The sequence below is a fragment of the Equus quagga genome, chromosome 3 (genome assembly GCF_021613505.1).
Source record: "Equus quagga isolate Etosha38 chromosome 3, UCLA_HA_Equagga_1.0, whole genome shotgun sequence".
In the NCBI taxonomy this organism is placed as follows: Eukaryota; Metazoa; Chordata; class Mammalia; order Perissodactyla; family Equidae; genus Equus; species Equus quagga.
The window spans coordinates 45300214-45320824 of NC_060269.1; the positions used below are offsets into that span (position 1 = coordinate 45300214).

The following is a 20611-nucleotide window of genomic DNA, read 5'->3' on the forward strand; positions in this document are numbered from 1 at the left end:
GTATGATCTCGCTCATAAGTGGAAGATAAAAACAACGACAAACAAACACATAGCATTGGAGACTGGATTGGTGGTTACCATAGGGGAGTGGGGGAGGGCAAAAGGGGTGATTAGGCTCACATGTGAGGGGATGGACTATAATTAGTTTTTGGGTGGTGAACATGATGTAATCTACACAGAATTCGAAATATATTATGATGTACATCCAAAAGCTTCCAAAACTGGACCAAGAAGAAGTAGAAAATTTGAATAGACCGATCACCAGTAAGGAGATCGAAACAGCAATCAAAAACCTCCCAAAAAATAAAAGTCCAGGACCAGATGGCTTCCCTGGTGAATTCTACCAAACATTCAAAGAAGATTAATATCTATCCTTCTCAAACTCTTCCAAAAAATTGAAGAGGAGGGGAGGCTTCCTAACTCATTCTATGAAGCCAACATTATCCTGATACTGAAACCAGACAAGGACAACACAAAAAAAGAAAATTACAGGCCAATATCACTGATAAACATCAATGCAAAAATCCTCAACAAAATACTAGCAAATCGAATACAACAATACATTAAAAAGATCATACATCATGATCAAGTGGGTTTCATTCCAGGGATGCAGGGATGGTTCAACATCCGCAAATCTGTCAACGTGATACATCACATTAACAAAATGAAGAATAAAAATCACATGATCATCTCAGTAGTTGCAGAGAAAGCTTTTGACAAGATACAGCATCCATTTATGACAAAAACTCTAAATAAAATGGGTATAGAAGGAAAATACCTAAACATAGTAAAGGCCATATACGACAAACCCAGTAAATATCATTCTCAATGGAGAAAAACTGAAAGCTATCCCTCTAAGAACAGGAACCAGACAAGGATGCCTACTGTCACTACTGTTATTTAACATAGTGTTGGAAGTCCTAGCCAGAGCAATCAGGCAAGAAAAAGAAATAAAAGGGATCCACATTGGAAAAGAAGAAGTGAAACTGTCACTCTTTGCAGATGACATGATTTTATATCTAGAAAACCCTAAAGATTCCACTAAAAAACTTTTAAAAATAATAAAGGAATACAGTCAAGTCGCGGGAGACAAAATCAATGTACAAAAATCGGTTGCATTTCTATACACTAACAACGAAGTAGCAGAAAGAGAAATTAAGAATACAATCCCATTTACAATTGCAACAAAAAGAATAAAATACATAGGAATAAACTTAACCAAAGAGGTGAAAGATCTGTACACCAAAAACTATAAAACATTATTGAAAGAAATCAAAGAAGACACAAAGAAATGGAAAGATATTCTGTGCTCTTGGATTGGAAGAATTAACACCGTTAAAATGTCCACATTTCCTAAAGCAAAAGCTATGTAATGTTATAATCCAACGTTACTACAATTAAAAAATAAAAAAAACATTAAAAAAAAAGAAACACTGGACTACTACAAAGTGCTTTTTGCTGTGCATTATACAGGAAAGAGTTGTTGACTTGAATACATACTTACACATTCTTTACTTGATCCTCGTGATATCTCTACAAAATATTCAGGACAGTTACTATTATTCCTATTTTAGTTATTAATAAAACCATTTAGGGAAATCACGCAACTTGCTCAAGATTTCATAGATAGTAATGGGAAAAACACCTTGAATTTGAACTGGTATATTCTTACTTTGCTCACCGGTCTATAAGGGTTTTAAGAGGGGTTGTAAATTTACCTCCATTTCACAAATTGAGAGCTTTCTCAGGTTTTGGAAATCAAGGAGAAGGCCATTCTCTCCAGGTTAAACCATATGATAAATAAGCAGTTGTAAGGACTGAACCCCACAACCTCTTGTTTTCTTTAGCTATAAGATGGCAATAACCTCCCCCTATCCACAGAATAGACATTACTGTGGAAATCCAATATAAATTACAAGATGTTTTGATTGGTTAAAAGGAGCTGTAAAGCTGATTATTAGTAGTATTACCATTAAACAGCATTCTCTAATTCATATGTTAAAACAGCTTGCTGTTTTCTATGATTATTTAGAAAAGCAAATGATCATACCTCCTTTATGGGTAGCTGTGGCAACTTAGGTGGTCTGGAAGCTCTTGGCAATGCTGCCTTACTTTGCCTAACGAGGATAGCCCATTTGGAATTTCTTTGATTAGTGTGCTCAAAATCACCCATATGCCAGGCAATAAAAGCACGACTGTATTTTCCTAGTGCGTCCATAATAGAAGGTTTTGGTTGCCTGAAAGAGAAAGAAATTAGTTGGTTTTCAAATTGGAAAGATCTAGAAACAAGGCCGCCATTTTTCCGATAGTTGAGATTTGTCTGTCTGTCTTGTATTTGAAGTGACTTCTAGCCAGGTGGCTTTGAAAGCTAAGGACCTGAGCCATGAGCCAGTGTTTGAAGTTTCTGGACATCCAGCTGCTGGAGATTCAGGGAACTCCTGATGAATTTGCCCCTGTAGCATGACTGCCCCTCATGTCCTTCAGAGCCAAGCATGCAAGATGCTGGGAAGTTGAAGATGGCATGTTCAGGCTGAGACCTCATGAGACCCACGAGTTCTGCAGGACATGGGTTGCCCATTTTGAGATCTCAGGGTAGTTCAGGAAAAGACCAGCTTCGTGTTTCCAGTCTCTGGCTTCAAAATGTGCTGGAGAAAAGATTGAGGCTTCACTCTCTTTTTCCAGTGAAATCCTTGCCTGGGTTCCAACACCCCTAAATTAGAATATTTTCTGAGTCCTGCCTTGTCATTACAAAGGGTCAGCTCTGGGGAAAAAGACAAAAAGGATCACAGGGTAAGGATTCACCATCTCATGTGGAAGGCTGTTGCTCTAGAGATCTTCTTGGGGCTTCTTACCCAACCATCCCTCTACCTGGAGGCTCAGAGTCTCTTGGCCACTGAGTTTCCCTTCCTAGAATCTGAGTTTTATGCGTTCCCAAATCTTTGGACCAAGATTTGTGGCAGGTCTGTATTGCTCTTCACTCATTCCAGAACATACACTCACTGTACGTTCAGCACAGTATGAGGCATGGAGAGACAGCAATAATAGGACAAAGTCCCTGTTAGCTAGAGCTTATCATACCAGTAAGGGAGACAGACAATAAACAGGGAAATAGGTCAAATATTTGGGAATATTTAGGAAGTACCATGGAGAAAAATAAAGCCAGATAAGAAATAGAAATGAAGGGCATGCTATTTTCGTCAGGGTAGGCAGGCGGAGAGGAGGTAATGTTAGTGCAGAGCTAAATGAAGGGAGAGAGCCGGCAATTCTCCCAGCAGTGGGCAGGGGTCAGACACTCCCTTCCCACACCCCAGAATCACAGAATCCTTGTGTTGGGAGGGAGAAGACCATGCCACTCTCCAGCAAAACCTCCACTGACACCCCATAGCTTCAGAATAAAGTCCAAATTCCTTAGCATAGAACACAGAGGTGTTTGTTATTGCTGTGTTGTTTTTTGTCGGTTTTCTTTTTTTAAATGGTCTGTCCACATGGGCCTTTCTGGTCTGCTCCGCAGCCTCTGCCTTCTCTCAGACACACACTGCGCTTCACTGTGTTCTCCCCCAACCCTCCAGGGGCTCCCAGAAGCCGTGCTTTCAGACCTTCAGCCTTCTGCTTCAACTTTTCCTTCTGCTTACAGCTCCCTTCCTCCTCCTTTCCTGACAAACTGCAGCCAAGGCTTTAAATGTCACCTCTTCTGTGAAGACTTTCCTTATTCTTGTCAGGCAGCAGTTTTTCTCCTTTGATAGCACACTGTATTTGACTTCTTTTGTAGAAACTATCAGAATACACTTAAATTTCTAGCCCAGCAGTCTGCCTCTGAACTCAGTGCTGCTTAAAGAGCCCAGAATGTGTCTCATTCATCATTGCGTCCCCAGTGCCTATTACCCTGCCTGACACATAGTTGAATCGGTGATGGATGGAGTGATGAGGACAGGAGGGAGAAGATCAGAGCTGAATTACTTTGGAGGTTATCTACTTTCCTTCCCACTCCTCTCCACTCCCCCTCTCCTGCAGCCTCCTTTTCCCCTCCCACCAGTGGCAGGTGTGCAGGAAGGGATCCCAACAGTCTGGTTTGTCTGAGTTTTGTTATTACAAGTACAGATTAATAGCAGGGAATAATCTCAAGAAAGTTTAAAGGGCAAGATAGCTAATGGTTAGAATCTATGGAACAAGTATTGTTTATAGTTCATATTAGCTTGATTAATGATTCACAGAAAACCATTTCATGCAAATGTGCCATATTTTCTTAAAAATAATGTATTATAGAAGTAATTATGCCGAATAGTTTAGAAAAGAAAAATCGTTGCATGTATTTAGTCTTCATTTAAGTGCTGAAATATTTTATAATCTTTTATTTTAAATTCAGAATATCCTATGTTGCTGAATCTTGAATCACCAGGAGCAACGGAAAGTTAAAAATTAGTTGTAATTCAAAGATTCTGAAGTTCTTATAAAAATACTAGCCACGTCAACTATGGAGATTTACACACAGCATATTGAACTTACAAATGAGCCACGAAAGTCAAAAAGGGTAAACCAAGGAGCAGAAGGTTTGGCTCCAAATGGAACACCAATGCCGGGCCATCAGTGATGGTTTAGTGTTAGTGACAAACACATATCAGTAAACACAAACCCCCAAATAAATAATGTAACCAAACATTACACTAAGAGTGTAATATTCTTACTATTAATTCTTATGTTAAGTAGGTCCCAAGGTCAGATTTGTTTCTCAATTTTTTCCCTTTTCCCCCTTTTTCTTCTCCCCAAAGCCCCGCAGTACATAGTTGTATATTCCAGCTGTGAGTGCCTCTGGTTGAGCTATGTGGGACATTGCCTCAGCATGGCATGATGAACTGTGCCATGTCCGCGCCCAGGACCCGAACTCGCAGAACTCTGAGCTGCCAAAGCAGAGTGCGCAAACATAACCACTCGGCCACAGGGCAGGCCCTCAGATTTGTTGCTTCTTGAAATGATTTTAAGCTTATAGAAAAGTGGAAGCACAGTACAAAAGCTTATTTTCCTGAATCATTTGAAAATATATTATTGACACGATACTCATGATCCCCAAATACTTGAGTGTGTAATTCCCACAAAGATATTCTACATAACCTCAATATAACCATCAAAATCAGAGGAAATCAGAAAATTAACATGTTTTTATTACCACCATCTAATCCTCAGACACCATTCAAATTTTCCAGTTGTCCCTGTAATGTCCATTTTGCAAAAGGATCCAGTTCAGAATCAGATATTGCATTCAGTTTTCTCATCTCTTTAGTTTCCTTCAATCTGGAACAGTTTCTCAATCTTCCTGTAAATTTCACACAGCCTTGATGATTTTGAAGAACACAGGCCAGTTATGTTTTAGATGTCCCTCAAATTGGCTTTGTCTTATGTTTCTTCTTGATTAGATTCAGGTTATGCATCTTTGAGTGGGAATAACACAGAAAGGCCATGGTGCGACTTGTCCCATTGCTGGTGAGGTTCACTTAGGTCACTTGATTAAGGTGATATCAGCCAGGCTTCTCCTTTGTAAAATTCCTTTGCCTTTTTATTGTTAGTATTTTGTGAGAAAATACTTTGAAATTATGTAAATATCTCATCCCATATCAAACTTTCCATTTATTCATTAATTTGTTTATATCAGTAGGGACTCATGATTTCCTACTTTATTCAATGGAATATAATCCATTAATAACACTCATTTTGATGCCCAAGTTGTCCCAGATTTGGCTAGTGGGAGCCTTTCAATCTGGCTTCTGTGTCCTTCTGAAATAGCCTTGTTATTCTTTGAACATTTCCTTGCTTTTTAACACAAAAAGATGTTCCAAATTCATCTTTCCCTTCCCCAGTTCTCGAATAATCATTTCTTGAGGGAACTCTAGTTCCTTTTAGTGGAAGGTGGTGTTAGAAGCCAAGATCTGGGTGCTAGGGATTTTTTTATCATCGGGGTGCCACTCTCACACAGCCATCTCAGACAAAATTACACAGGATTCATCAGAGGGTTCGTTTTGTTTTCTCTCTTTCCATATTTGTAACTCTTTTGTCCTATAGTGGCAAACCTGGCCCCCATTCTCTTTATTTACTTACTTGTTTGACCAGTCTTCCTGTCTGTAACCAATGTCCCATTGCTACCACCAACCCCTTCACCTTAGGCTTGCCCCTCTTACCCCATTTGGAATCCAACACCCCGCCCCAGGCTGCCCCCAGCAGATGCCTCTCACTTTGCTTTGAACCGCCACAGTTCCCCAACTCCTCATTCTGGAGCAGCAATTCCTTTGCTAGGCTGCCCCCGATAGCTCTAAGACTGAATTGTTGGGGAAAGGAAGAGGACGGCAGTCAGATATTTCTGAAACATCCCCAATTGTCAAGAAGAGTACCTGGTATATATCAGCTGCTTGAATAAATGGATTTCCTATCGCTAGATCTAGATTGTTAAACCTTCAATGCAGCAATTGTGCTTTATGTAATTTTTAACAGTGATATATAATTCACATACCATAAAATCCAATTTAAGTAAACAATTCAATGGTTTTTTATCATATTTACAAAGTTGTGCAACCATCAACACTAGTTCCAGATATTATCATCACCCTAAAGAGAAACCCTATGCCCATTAGCAGTCACCCCCCATTCCCCCCCTCTCCAGCCCCTGGCAATCACCAAGCTACTTTCTGACTCTATGCATCTGCCTATTATGGACATTTCATGTAAGTGCAGTCATACAGTATGTGGCTTTTGGTGAGTGGCTTCTTTCACTTAGCATAATGTTTTCAAGATTTATCCATGTTGTAGCTGTATCAATACCTCATTCCATTTTATCGCCAAATAATATTGCACTTTATTTATGCCATTTTGTTTCTATCTTCATCAGTTGATAGACATTTGGGTTGTTTCTCACTTTTGTCTATTATGAATGGTATTCCTATAAATATTCATGTACAAGTTTTTGTATGGACATACACTTTCAATTATCTTTGGTAGATACCTAGGAGTAGAATTGTGGGGTCATATGTTTAGTTTTTGAGAAACTACCAAAGTGTTTTCCAAAGTGGCTGTGCCATTTTACAATGCCGTTAGCAATGTATGAGAATTCCAATTTCTCCACATCCTCATCAGCACACTGTCTTTTTTATTTTTGCCATCCAAATGTGAAGTAGTATCTCATTCTCGGTGTGGTTTTCATTTGCATTTCCCTCATGACTAATTATGTTGAACATCTTTTCATGAGCTCTTTGGCCCTTTGTATGTCTTCTTTGGAAAGTGTCTGTTCATCCCCTTTGCACATATTTTAATTGGGCTATTTGTCTTTTTGTTGTTGAATTGTAAGCGTTCTTCATATATTCTGGATACAAGTCCCTTATGAGATATAAGATTTGGAAATATTTCCTCCCATTTTGTGGGCTGTCTTTTCACTTTCTTGATACTATCCTTTGAAACATAAAAAGGTTCTAATTTCAATTAAGTCTCATTTGTCAGCTTTTCTTTTGTCACTTGTTCTTTGGCGTCATATCTAACAAACAGTTGCCTATTCCAAGGTCATGAAGATTTACTTCTTTGTTTTCTTCTAAGAATTTTATAGTTTTAGCTCTTACATTTAGGTCTATAATCATGTTGAGTCTATGTTTGTTTATGGTGTGAGAAAGGGGTCGAACTTCAATCTTTTGCATGTGGATATCCCAACATCATTTTTTGAAAAATTTTTTTCCTTGTTGAATTGTCTCAGCACCCTTTTTAAAAGTCAGATGACCGTAAATGTAAGGTTTTATTTCTGCACTCTCAATTCTATTGCATTAATCTATACGTCTGTCCTTGTACCTGTATCACGCCATCTTGATTACTATAGCTTTGTAGTAAATTTTGAAATTGAAAAATGTGAGTCCTCCAACTTTGTTCTTTTTCAAGATTGTTTTGGCTATTCTTGGTCCCTTGCATTTTCATATAGATTTTAGAGTCATCCTATCAGTTCTGCAAAGAAGCCAACTGGAATTTGGAGAGAGACTTCATTGAACCTGCAGATCTATTTAGAAGGTATTGTCATCTTGACAGTATTAAGTCTTCCAATCCATGAACATAGGCTATCTTTCCATTTATTTGGGTTTCCTTTACTTTCTTTTAATGATGTTTTGTGGTTTTCAGTTTGCACTTCTTTTATTAAATTTATTCCTAGATATTTTATTCTTTTTGATTATATCGTAAATGTAATTTTTTTCTTAATTTCATTTCAGATTACTCATTGCTAGTGTATAGAAATACAATTGATTTTTGTATATTGATCTTTTATCTTGCAGCCTTACTGAACCCATTTATTGGTTCTGATAGGTTTTATGTAGATTCCTTAGAATTGTCTATATATAAGATCACGTCATCTGCAAATAAATGTAGTTTTACTTCTTCCTTTCCTGGAAGGATGCCTTTTATTCCTTTTCCTTACCTAACTGCCCTGGCTAGAACCTGTATTATAATGTTGAATAGACATGGTGAGAGAAGAGAGTCTTGTTCCTCATCATAGAGTAAAAGCATCCAGTCTCTCACCATTAGTCCATTTACATTTAATGTAATTATTGATAAGGTAGGATTTACATCTGTTATTTTGCTATTTGTTTTATATATGTCTTATGTCTATTTTGTTCCTTTATTTCTCCATTACTGTCTTCTTTTGTGGTAAATAAGTATTTTTAGCATTCTATTTTAATTCTCTTGTCAAGTCTTTTATTGTATGTTTTTGAGGGTTTTATTTTGTTTTGTTCTGTTTTTAGTGGTTGGCATGAGGATTACAAAATAATCTAGTTTGGATTGATACAACCTAATTTCAATCATATACAGAAACCTTGTTTCAAAGTAACTCCATTCTCTCCTTATTCATTTGTGTTATTCTTGTCATAACAATTATACCTCTCTAATTTATAAGCCCATCAACACAGTTTTATAAGTGTTGTTTTATGCAATTGTCTTTAAATAAATAGGCAAAAAGAGGAGTTACAAACCAAAATATGGCAATACTGACTTTTTAATTTATCTATGTAGTTACCTTTACAAGTGCTTGTTTATTTTTCATGTGGATTTGAATTACTGTTTATTGTCCTTTCATTTCAATCTGAAAGACTCCCTTTAGCATTTCATTTTGGGGCGATCTACTAGTGAGAAAAATATCTCAGTTTTTGCTTATTTGGGGACGTCTTAATTTCTGCTTCATCTTTGAAGGATAGTTTTGCTAGATATAGAATTATTGGCTAATAATCTTTTTCTTTCAGAACTTCGAAAAATATGTCATTCCACTGCCTTCTGGCTTCCATAATTTCTGCTGAGAATTTAACTTTTATCTTGAAGATCCCTTATATGCAATGATTCATATTTCTTTTACTGCTTTCAAGATTCTCTCTTTGTCTTTGCCTTTCAACAGTTTGACTATGATATGTCTAAATGTGAGTCTCTTTGAGTTTATCTTACTTAGAGTTTGTTGAGCTTCTTGAATGTGTCAATTACTTTTTCATCAAATTTGGGAAGTTCTTGACCATTATTTCTTTAAATAGTCTTTCTACCCCTTTCTCTTTCTCCTGTCCTTCTAGAATTCCCATTATGCTATATTAGTACACAACCTCAGAGGCTCTGTTCATTTTTTTCTTTGTGTTTCTTAGACTGGATAATTTCAGTTGACCCATATTCAAGTTCACTGATTCTTTTCTGACAGCTCAAATCTGCTATTAAGCTCCTGTCATGAATTTTTTACTTCAGTATTGTACTTTTCTTTTTTTAAAGATTGGCACCTGAGCTAACAACTGTTGCCAATCTTTTTTTTTTTCCTGCTTTTTCTCCTCAAATCCCCCCAGTATGTAGTTGTATATTTTAGTTGTGGGTCCTCCTAGTTGTGGCATGTGGGATGCTGCCTCAGCATGGCCTGACGAGTGGTGCCATGTCCTTGACCAAGATCCGAACCAGCAAAGACCTGGGCCACTGAAGGAGAGCATGTGAACTTAACCACTCAACCACATTGCCAGCCCCAGTATTGAACTTTTCAACTCCAGAATTTTTATTTATTTCTTTTTTGTAAGTTTTATCTCTTTATTGATATTCATTGCTTAGCAAGATATTATTGTCATAATTTCCTTTAATATTTTGACATGGTTTCTATGAGGGAAGGGTCTAAATGTAGCCCAACACCTCCCCTGTGTTCCCAATAAGAATCTTGCATTCAGTACAGGACACACTGGCATGCTCACAAATTGCATTGCATGCAAAGAACTCAGAGCACAGCCAGTATGTTCCTGTTGTCTCTGTATTGGGCACATGTAAGCTTTCTCAGATACTTTCAAATACTTGCAATATTTCAAATACTTCCTGTATTTCAGACTGTATGAGGCAGGGGTTGAGGTGCTTCTACTATGGCACAATGTGAGGTAAGTGCAGCCATGCTGAGCATGGCAGCTGCTGAATGGATCCATTAGCCATGGAGGACTAACACATTGCAAGGAGCCAGATCTTGGGTATAGTCTCTCCTCTTGCTATAAGTAACCACTGTACCACTTGAGCCTGGTGTGCTTGTTGTCTGTTCTCAGTGACCTTGAATCATGCCCTAGTCTCTTCCCTGGTAGTGCTTACCTGCCTTCTAACCTTGGTCACACTCATGTTATATTCTATCCTGTGGCACAGCATGACTAGCTAGTGAAACGGTTTTCTTTAGCATTTTGAACATATTTATAGTAGCTGACTGAAAGTCTTTGTTTGGTAAATACATCTGTTCTTTCTCAGAGACAGCACGTATTGACTGCTTTTCTTCACCTGTGTTTGGGCCATACTTTCCTGTTCCTTTGTTTGTCTCATATTTTTTGTTGAAAATGCAGCATTTCAATTAATATAAAGTGTCAATTCTGAAAATGAGATTTCCTCCTCCTTCTTAGGGCTCGTTCTTGTTCCTGCTTGTTGTTTTGGTGGTGGTGGGATGTTGCTGTTTTTTAATGACTTGCCTAGACTAATTGTTTAAAGGCTGTCTTGTGTGCCCCCTGAATTTTCTCCTTGGCTAGCTCAGTGGTCAGCTACTGATTGGACAGACATTTCCTTAAATGCCTCAAATCAATGTATCTTCTGGCCTTTGTGTGTGTCGAGGCATACTTTCAATGCTCTGGCAGGCAGCTTACAGCACCATATTAGCCTCCATCTCCTGCTTATATGGAGCTTCAAGATCAGACAAAAGTGAGAGAATAGGACATTCTCAAGTCTTTCCTGGGCATGTATGCAGTCCTGCATGTCTTCACAGCTTTCTAAATTTCTAGAAATATGTTGTAGAATTTCAAAATCCCCTATGGACATCTCATCTCCCAGTTTTTCTTTTTAAGTTTTTTGGTCAGCTCCTTGTTTGCCCCAACTAGTGATGCTCCCTCAGGCAGCTGTGATATTAAACAACTGTTGCTGATTGTTGTTGATGAATGCCCATGGGATAGAGCTGTTCCTACACAGAGTCGGGTCAAATAATGACAAGCACTGAGAATGGAGCTTTTCCAGGAATTTTCAAGGTGGATCAAATATAACACTTCTCTGAGTATGAGGCTTTTCAGGGAGCTTCAAATCTGTGTTTCTCCTCCAATGATCAGTAAACTGCTCGTTTTCACAGCTACCATGGTTGTGAGGCTACCATAGAGCTGGCAAGAGAGGACGTGAATAGGACAATTTTAATTTAAATTTGAAATGCCACAAAGATCATTGTTCTTTCCAAGATTCAGCCATTTTTCTTAAATAAATACTCCACGGATTGTGGAAGGATTTGGGTAATACCCAGTATTTTGAAAAAGGTGATTTTGACAACTTTTGCCAGGGTTCTTATTTCTTTTATGGAGGAGTGTACTTTTGGAGGTCCTTACTCCACCATTGCTAAAATGATTCCCAAATTTAATCATTTTAAAATGAAATGGAGACTCACTGTTTAAAGAAAAATTGTGCCTTATGTTTCCACTTCTTCTTTCACCCCTCCTCAGTAATGCATTCTACTTTGTTTTACCATTACTTCGTTGTGATGATTCTTAGCCCAGGCAACAGCAACCTCCTTTCTATCTGTCAGACCAGATCATCTCTTTTCAGACTTTCTAGTATGACTTCCCAGAAGTGTTTGTGATTGTTAACATTGTCCTCCTCCTGGAATTCCTTTCCACTTGGGCTTCCAAAGCTCTTCTCTTTATGTCTCTCCTCTGACTTCTCATGTTACTACAGCTACATTTCTTTTTGAAGAATCTGTCATTCTTTTTGCTCCTTTATCATTGATATTCCCCAGAATATCATCCTTGAGTCTCATCTCTTGATATACCACCACCCACCTCCAAACCATGGAATAGCATTTATATCCAAGGATTCAACCAACATCAACACACTGACAATGAAGTTTTTACTTTCAACTCTACAATCTAAATGCAAACTCTCAGCTTCTTACTGAACATATTACCAGGATAACTCATAGCTAATAATAACAATAATAATTTCTAGCATTTATTAAGATACATGAGATTCCAGACACTATGCTAGTTGCTTCATAAGAATTAACTCTAATATTCATAATAATCCCATATGAAAGGTACCATTTCCTGCTTTTTACATCTGAGGTTAGATTGATTAATTTATCCAAGATCAAACTATTGAAAAGCAGTAGTGGGGCTGGCCCTGTGGCCAAGTGGTTAAGGTTCCATGTGCTCCACTTTGGCAGCCTGGGTTCGTGGGTTCAGCTCCCAGTGTGGACCTGCTCCACTTGTCAGCCATGCTGTGGAGGCATCCCACATACAAAAGGCAGGAAGATTGACACAGATGTTAGCTCAGGGTGAATCTTCCTCACAAACAAAAAGGACTAGAGCTGGGATTTCAACTTGGAATTGTCTGATTCTAAACGTATGTAATTATCTTATCCATAAAATGGGGGTAATATTATAATACCTACTCTATATGAGAATTAAATGAGTTAATACTTATATAATACTTAAAAAAGTATCAACCCATAGTAAAAATTCAGTAAATGTTGGCTATATGTATTATTATTGTTATATAAGATGCTGCCTCTCAACTCATCTCCCCATCTCCCTATTTTCTTCCCTCACCAAATACCCTTTCTTTCCTCTCTCTTCCCTATTTTGGTCAATGATATAACCATATACTCAGCCACCCAAAAGAGACATATCAAAATTGCCTTTGACTTTCACATCTCCCGCATCCTTCGACATTTAGTTGGTTGCCAAGTCTCATTGAGTCTTTTTCTCAACTGTCTCACCATCCCCACCTCTCTAATTCAGGTTCTCATCATTGTGATTATTGCAAACTCACTTAACTTGTCTTTTTCTCTTCAGTCTCTGCTCCACCCATTCAGTAAACAGTTTTCTACAGCTATTACATACCAAGTATTCTTTCCAACACAAGTTTGATTACATGACTTCCTTACTTAAAATTTGAAAAACAACAATTCATTGCCTACAGAATTAAGCACAAAATCTTTAGTATGGAATTTAAGACACTACACAATCTGGCCCCTGTATTGCAATTCCCCTGGACCAATACCCTATGTTTTAGCCACATCAGACAACCAGCCATTTCATCAACACACCATGAAGGTTCACTCCTTCGTGGCTTTGCTTCTGTGATTCCTCACGGCTGGAATGCCTTTCCTGGCTCCACCTCCGAGCTCTCCTTTTGATTTCCCAAGCAGCCTTAAAAATGCAGCTCGTGTTATCTCTCCTCCAAAGCATTCCTGAATGGCCACCCCACCTTCAACACTGGGGCACAATCATGGGCTCCTGTGTTCCCCTGAGTACATTGTTCATCCCTCTTATACTTGGTATTGTCATGTTGACTCTCACCCCCAGTACATCTGTGAGTAAAGGGAAAGAACCATTTCTTCCTTTTTTGTATCTTCAGTGTCTAGCAGAGTTCATGAACATAGAACACATTTTCAGTCAATTTTGCTTGCCTCTATAAAGATACAAAAAAATGGTTTCATAGTAATCTGCAGCAAGATACCCTGTGACTGTACGTGACCGAGGGTTTGGGGTGAGGTGGAATTGATTTTAAATTCACAATCTCTTTTGCTATTTGAATTTTTAAAACTGTGAGCCAGTATTATTTTTATAATAAAACATGTCTAAATTTTCCTTAAAAACCATTGGTTATTTGGGAAATGACCAAAATTTTCCCAGCACCGTGAATGGCAGAGAAATGGAGTAAGAAGATAAAATAGACTTTAGCGCTAAGTTAGGAAATGACTGGCTTGTCCTTGCTTATGTAACTGTCTAAAACCGATGGGACAAACTTAACTTTTGTTTTGACACTTCTGCCACAGAAAATACTCTGGACTGCTGAAGAGGGGCCCCGCTAAGGGTGGTGATCTGCTTGGTCTTCTGGGTTCCCAACTTTTGATTACTCAAGCTGGGCCCACAGGAGACGCCAGGGCAGCCACTTCGATTCATGACCAGACAATTCAATGAACTCTCAGTATGTTGGTGAAATAACCAGCTTAAATTAATACGTTTACTTAAATTGATCAAAGTAGCCTGTTATTCTGGAGATTGACCACCCAGCATCGGTCTTGCCCAGAAGCGAAGATTTTTCTACTGTTTAGTGATCTTCTATGTTCCCTCTGGTTGACTAAAAATAGTTCTAATAAGTGGTAAAATTACCGTCTTTTAGATTCCAAAGTTAAAGAAACAAATCACTAACTGTGTAAGTTCCAGTGAGTCAATCTGGTTGCCTAATATATACCCCAGACACAGTTATTCACTTGATTTTCAAATAGAGAAATATGTGGAAAGTCCCCTTTAGGGCTGCAGCAGTTTACTTGCAGCATCACAAAGTGATGTAACCGTGTATTTCTAACCTGTGAAGAGTGGTGCTGTATCTAAATGATGACTTAAAAGCATGGCTATGTACCTGCTTTCTCAGCAAGCTCGTTCCCTTAAATGTTTGCTTTCTCAGGGTCATTGATTTCTGCTCTTTCCATTTCCAGAAGTACTCAAAAGCCATTGAGGGCACATGGAAATTTTTGAGAAACACATTTAGAAACCATTTGGCAGGATCTGCACTTTCTGGGAGAACAGGCCTTCTCTCTCTGTTATTTTCTCTTTGGAACATTTGCAGGAGAATAAGACCCCTGTTTTTTAAAGATCTTTCTGCATTTACGGTATGGTCTACATCTAAAGTCAGAATCTCCTAAGGCATTATAATTAGAGCTTTAAAGATGTTTTTAATTGTATTTTCCTTTTCTGAATTGGCCTTCTACATAGACAGAGTGGGTGTTACTGCAAACACAAACAGCCACATATGTCATATGATGTCAGAGACACCAGCTGCCGAGAAAACAGTCCTTTAAACCCTCCCTTGCTGCTTTCTTTTATTCCACAACCAGAGACCAGGCTTCCAGTGCACACAGTTGGGGGGAGGTACTATAAAGCATTGTCACCTGGTCCTTCTCAAGAGAACGTAAATTGAAGGAGTAGAACCATAAAGGAGGAAGTGAAGACATTTGGGATGCTGCAGATCAGTTTCAGCCATATCACCATTTAGTGAAGTCCAACCTTATTTCTTAAACATTGATCTTCCTTCCGTCCTTGTCCCTACAGAATCACACAGGATGATGTCATGTCTTGTTTTCAAAAGATTTAATCTTAATCTTCTGAGATAACACTTATTTGATCCTGGATCAATAACTGTCATGGAGATGATTAAAAACATGAAACTATTTTGGTATTACATATTTGAACAAACAAAATGAGTACACAACTGTATTTAGCAATTATTAATAGAGAAAAACTTTAATGTTAATGAAATTTATCCTAGGTTAGTTGTTGCCCTGGAGATTCTTGTTGAGTGGAAAGAGAAATAGGCTTATAAAAAAGGCTAATTTTTAGTAACCCCTATCCAAAGGAGCTTACAGAGATTTATTTAGAAGGCATGTGCAGTGCTTACCTAATGTTCAGTCTTCAAGATGCTCGGGAAACTGAGGTTCTACCTCTGAATTGTAACCTAACCTGCTTAAGATAAAGATCTAAAGTGATATTTGACTGAATGATTAGAACAATTTGAGGTAATTTATAGCCTCAAAGATCCAGAAGCTATCTGTATTGTGGATCCTGTCTTTAGACAGCAAGAGTCTCAGCCAGAGTTTATTGAGCAGGCACTTACTATGTGTTCAGCAGAGTACCAGGTCGCCTGGGAGACCACACAGAAGCTAATAGCTTATAGAAGTCTATATAAGACGGACACATGGCAAAAGAACCAAAACATTAGTATATGGAAAACAATTACTGATTTACTCCTCTACCTGCAAATGAGTAAAATGGCTACTAAGAGATTATTTGATTGCAATCAACCTCCAAGGTTAATTATTAATGATGAAATGGAGAGAGAAATTTTTGTGCCCGTTTGGATCTTTTATTCTTGCTCAGTGGTCTCCTCCTTTCCAAAATAGCGAAAATGTCCATGATCAGTTTCACAGCGTTAACAAATCAAAAACCAGTTTATTAAGTGGGTCTGCACATCTATGGGCACAAACTATTTTGCAAAGTTTAGGATTATTTAAATTTATAAACAAACCGTAATTCACATTAGTGTGAAATATACCGTCTCAAGGATAAAAAGGAAACCGCTTCTCAAAGAAGCGTTTGGGAAATCTCAAGAGCAATCTTCCCAAATTGCCAGTGTAGCTGTTTCAGGCATAAGAACATGGCTTGAATGCTATTTTTAAAAGACAGAAAGAGATAACCAAATGTAAGAATGTTTTCCCTGTAAGTAGAAAAAGCCTACTTTCTTGGGCTTTCTTCTAGAAGGAGAGCATTGAAGGCTTGTGCACTTCTGTAATCTTACACACACCATATGCTTCAAACCTCAGATTGCAATTATTTTGGTTTGATTTATTGCTTTTATTTCATAGGAAACACAACTACTTTATTTGAAAGGCTTGTTAAAGATTCTACCACTATGCTGAAGCAAAGAATTAATTGAAACAAAAGAGATCTCGCATTACCCTAAGTGAACACTTCATGACTTTGCCAGATTGTCTTCCCCGAGCTCCAGAATGTGAAAAATGCTGTCCTTGCCACGGTGATGTCACCAGCACGTTGCTGGTTGCCCTTATGGGCGCCAGCTGGGCTTCGTTACACAGGCTATGCAACCTAAATCAAATGTGTTGTCTTCCTGTGCAGAAGGACGTACTCCAAAAGGTTCCTGTTGCCAAGGGTTTGTCCACGATGTGGAACCACACAGAGGTGTTTATTGACTTTCATTCAGTATTTTAAAATGATTTATATGAAGTGACTATCACTCGTGCACATCGCCGCAGAGGCAGCTGTCCAAAATCTTAGCAGAAATGCAGCATATTAGAATGTCTAGAGTCACCTATTAGGAAGATTGAATATAATTCCTGATGTTGCTGGAGATATGGGAGGTTTTATATAAGACATCCAGGAAGATTGCCAATTTCCGCAGCTCAGGCAGGGCTTCTGAAATACCAAGTCCTGGGCTTCTCTTCATGCTGATGCTTCCTGGGCATCACTTGCTTACTTGTGTGAGTGTCAGAAAATAGCAAGAGAAAGAAAGGAAAGCAAATTTATTTCAGCTGCTTGGCACCAATCCAAGTAAAGGTTAGCTGGGAGACAATAACAGTATTGGCTCATTTGAGTTTTCGACAAGGTTGTTTATCCAAATAGTAATTCTTGGCCTTCATTAACTAAGGATAAAGCTGATACAATTTATTTTTAGTTACTTTGGGAATTTAAATATGCACAAAAATAGACAAAATAGTTTAAAGATCCCCAAGTACCTATTACCCAACTTCAAACATTATCAATTTATAGCCGATCTTATTTCATCTCTATCCTACTCCATAATCCTTTCCCTGTCATGACATCATATCTTTCCGGTATGACTCTCAAAAATACAAAAGCCTGGGGGCTGGCCCGGTGGTGTAGAGGTTAAGGCTCTTCTTCGGCAGTCCAGGATTTACTGGTTTGGATCCCAAGCGCAGACCTACACACAGCTCATCGAGCCATGCTGTGGCGACACCCCACATATAAAACAGAGAAAGATTGGCACAGATGTTAGCTCAGTGACAATCTTCCTCAAGCAAAAAGAAGATTGGCAACAGATGCTAGTTCAGGGCCAATCTTCCTCACCAAAAAACCCCACATATATATATATGTATATATACACACACATACACACAGGCACACACACACACACACGTATATATAAACTCTTTTTCTTAACATAATCACAATGCCACTTTTTTCTCCTAAAAATTTAATAATTTCACCATACATTCAGCCATCAAAATTCTAGTTGTGTCATAAATGTTATGATTTTTTTAGCAGTTTGTTAGAAACAGAATCCAAATAAGTTTCACAATTTGCAATTTGGTTGCTAAGTCTTTTAAGTTTCTTTTAATTCATAGGCTCTCTTTCATCTCTTTTCTCCTCCTCCTCCTCCTCCTCTTCTTCCTCCTCATCCTTCTCCTCACTATTTGTTGAAGAAACAAAGTTTGTTTCCATAAAAATTTTGTTTCCATTGTCCTATAAAATTTCCCAAAATACATTTTTTCTGGCAACAGCTCATTGTCATTTAACATTTTTTGCTGTCATCTTATTTCCTATACATTGTTAGTTGGATTTACAGGCTTAATCCAAGTCAGGTTGGGATTTTTGGCAAGACTACTGTATTATTCTGCTAGGGCTGTATCAGGCCTAATACAGACTGCGTGGCTTAAACAACAGAAATGTATTTTCTCCCAATTTTGGAGGCTAGAAGCCCAATATCAAAGTGTCAGCTGAGTTTGTTTCTTCTGAGGCCTCTCTCCGCAGCTCGTAGATGGCCATATTCTCCATGTGTCTTTACACGGTCATTTCTCCGTGCATGTCTGTGTTCAAATCTCTTAGTATAAGGACATCAGTTATATTAGAGTAGGATCTACCCTAAAGGTCCTCATTTTAATTTAATTTCCTCTTTGAAGACACTGTCTCTAAATACAGTCACATTCTCAGGCACTAGGGTTTAGATTTAAACGCTGAATTTCAGGAGGACGAAATTCAGCCCATAACAACTGCTTTCCACGTAGTGGTGTACTCTTTCATCAAGAGACGCATAACATCTGATCATTTCTTTTTTTGTGGTTTTGGCAGCCACTGATGATCAGTGCCTAGATTCATTAATTCATTAGAGTTTGTGAAGTGGTAATGTCTGATTCCATTCTTCCTTCTTTGTGTATTAGCTGGATTACTTTATTTTTTTTTAAAGTCACGTCATCTTCTATTTTGTGTGCAGTGGTAAAGTTAGTATTAGAAAGGGCAGAATTAATATTTGATTCTTTCCTTCTATTCACTCATTTTCAAAATAATAGCTTGGTTCATTGGAATCCTCCAATGTGACCAGGTCGTTGTGGTTTTTTAAGTGACATTATGGACTCATGAATGTTCATGTATATGTATATGTAGGTATCATGTATGTTAATCCATTGAAGTTATTACCCTTTTCTGCAAGTTCTCCTATTTTGGCCAGTGGGAATGTCTTCAAGTTTGGCTCCCAAGTCCTTCAGACAGGACTGTAGTCATCTTGGATGGCTTCCTTGTCTGGTAGGGCATACTATACTAGGCTTATGCTTTCCCTTTCCTTCTCCAGATCCAGAGTCAACCATTTCTCCAAGAAGCCCCAATTCCTTTGAACAGAAAAGGTGTTTGAAGAGCAGAGTCTGAGCACTAGGGGCGCGCAGCAGCTACTGAGTTGGTTCCTATGTCTAAGCCTTTATAGTGAATAGAGTCATGAAAAAAAATATGTAAACACACGCAGTCATTAAATCTATGTACATACCCATCTTCCAATCAAATTCAGTGTTTGCTTTTCAACTCTTTTTACCTTAACATCTGTATTTCCTTTCTCCCACTCCAAGAATCCTGGTACTCGACCAAATCAGGAATGATTGAATAAGAACATCACATTATTGCTCATTTGCTTTATCCCACAATACACCCACAACAGAGTCAGAGTAACACTACCAACGCCTCCACGAAGCTTTTTTCAGTTCTTTTGTTCTGATAGCATACCCCATATAGATTTATAGTCAAATTACTGTGCTTTAACTCTCTGTGGGTTAAATCACCAACTGGATACGCATTTAGTTGTTTTCTTCATTTTAAATAGAAGTTAATTTATGTTCTAAGTAAGAAGTAAGATACAAGGTATGTCTGACAGATAAGATATGTACGATTCCAAAATCAAACCAAGTGTGGAGTCAGTATTGCTTTCCTGTTTTTTTCCTTGTTGTTGCCACATGCATTTAACCCAGAGAAAGGGTTGGGTGTCCTGATAGATATGGAGGAGGCAGCGATGCCTGAATTATGTCTTACTGAACAGCTGCAAAGAGTGACTTAGATTCTAGGAGAAACTGTCTTGAAGGCCTTAGCTCTGCTCAGTGGAGAAAACATTTGTTCTGCCACCCACCATGTAATTTGTCATTGAATTTTAATGAGTTAGCCTTTAGGCTGCTAGACAGAAAATAAGCTGCAGCATTCAGTATTAACCCTGTCATCTTTATTGCTGTAGAGGCTAGGAATGAAAAGTTTTTGTCAAATATGTGGTAATTGTGCTCCAAGGTCATTCGTCTGAA

General features: G+C 38.2%; 1 protein-coding gene across 1 annotated transcript in view; it reads right to left on the reverse strand.

Moving 5' to 3' along the window:
* Nucleotides 1–2044: 2044 nt before the first annotated feature.
* Nucleotides 2045–20611, reverse strand: part of C3H4orf45 (chromosome 3 C4orf45 homolog) — a 62642-nt gene continuing 44075 nt past the window's right edge. Inside the window, exon 4 of the mRNA XM_046655718.1 lies at nt 2045–2237. Within this exon, the coding sequence (XP_046511674.1) occupies nt 2045–2237 (193 nt within the window). The remainder of the gene's footprint in view (nt 2238–20611) is intronic.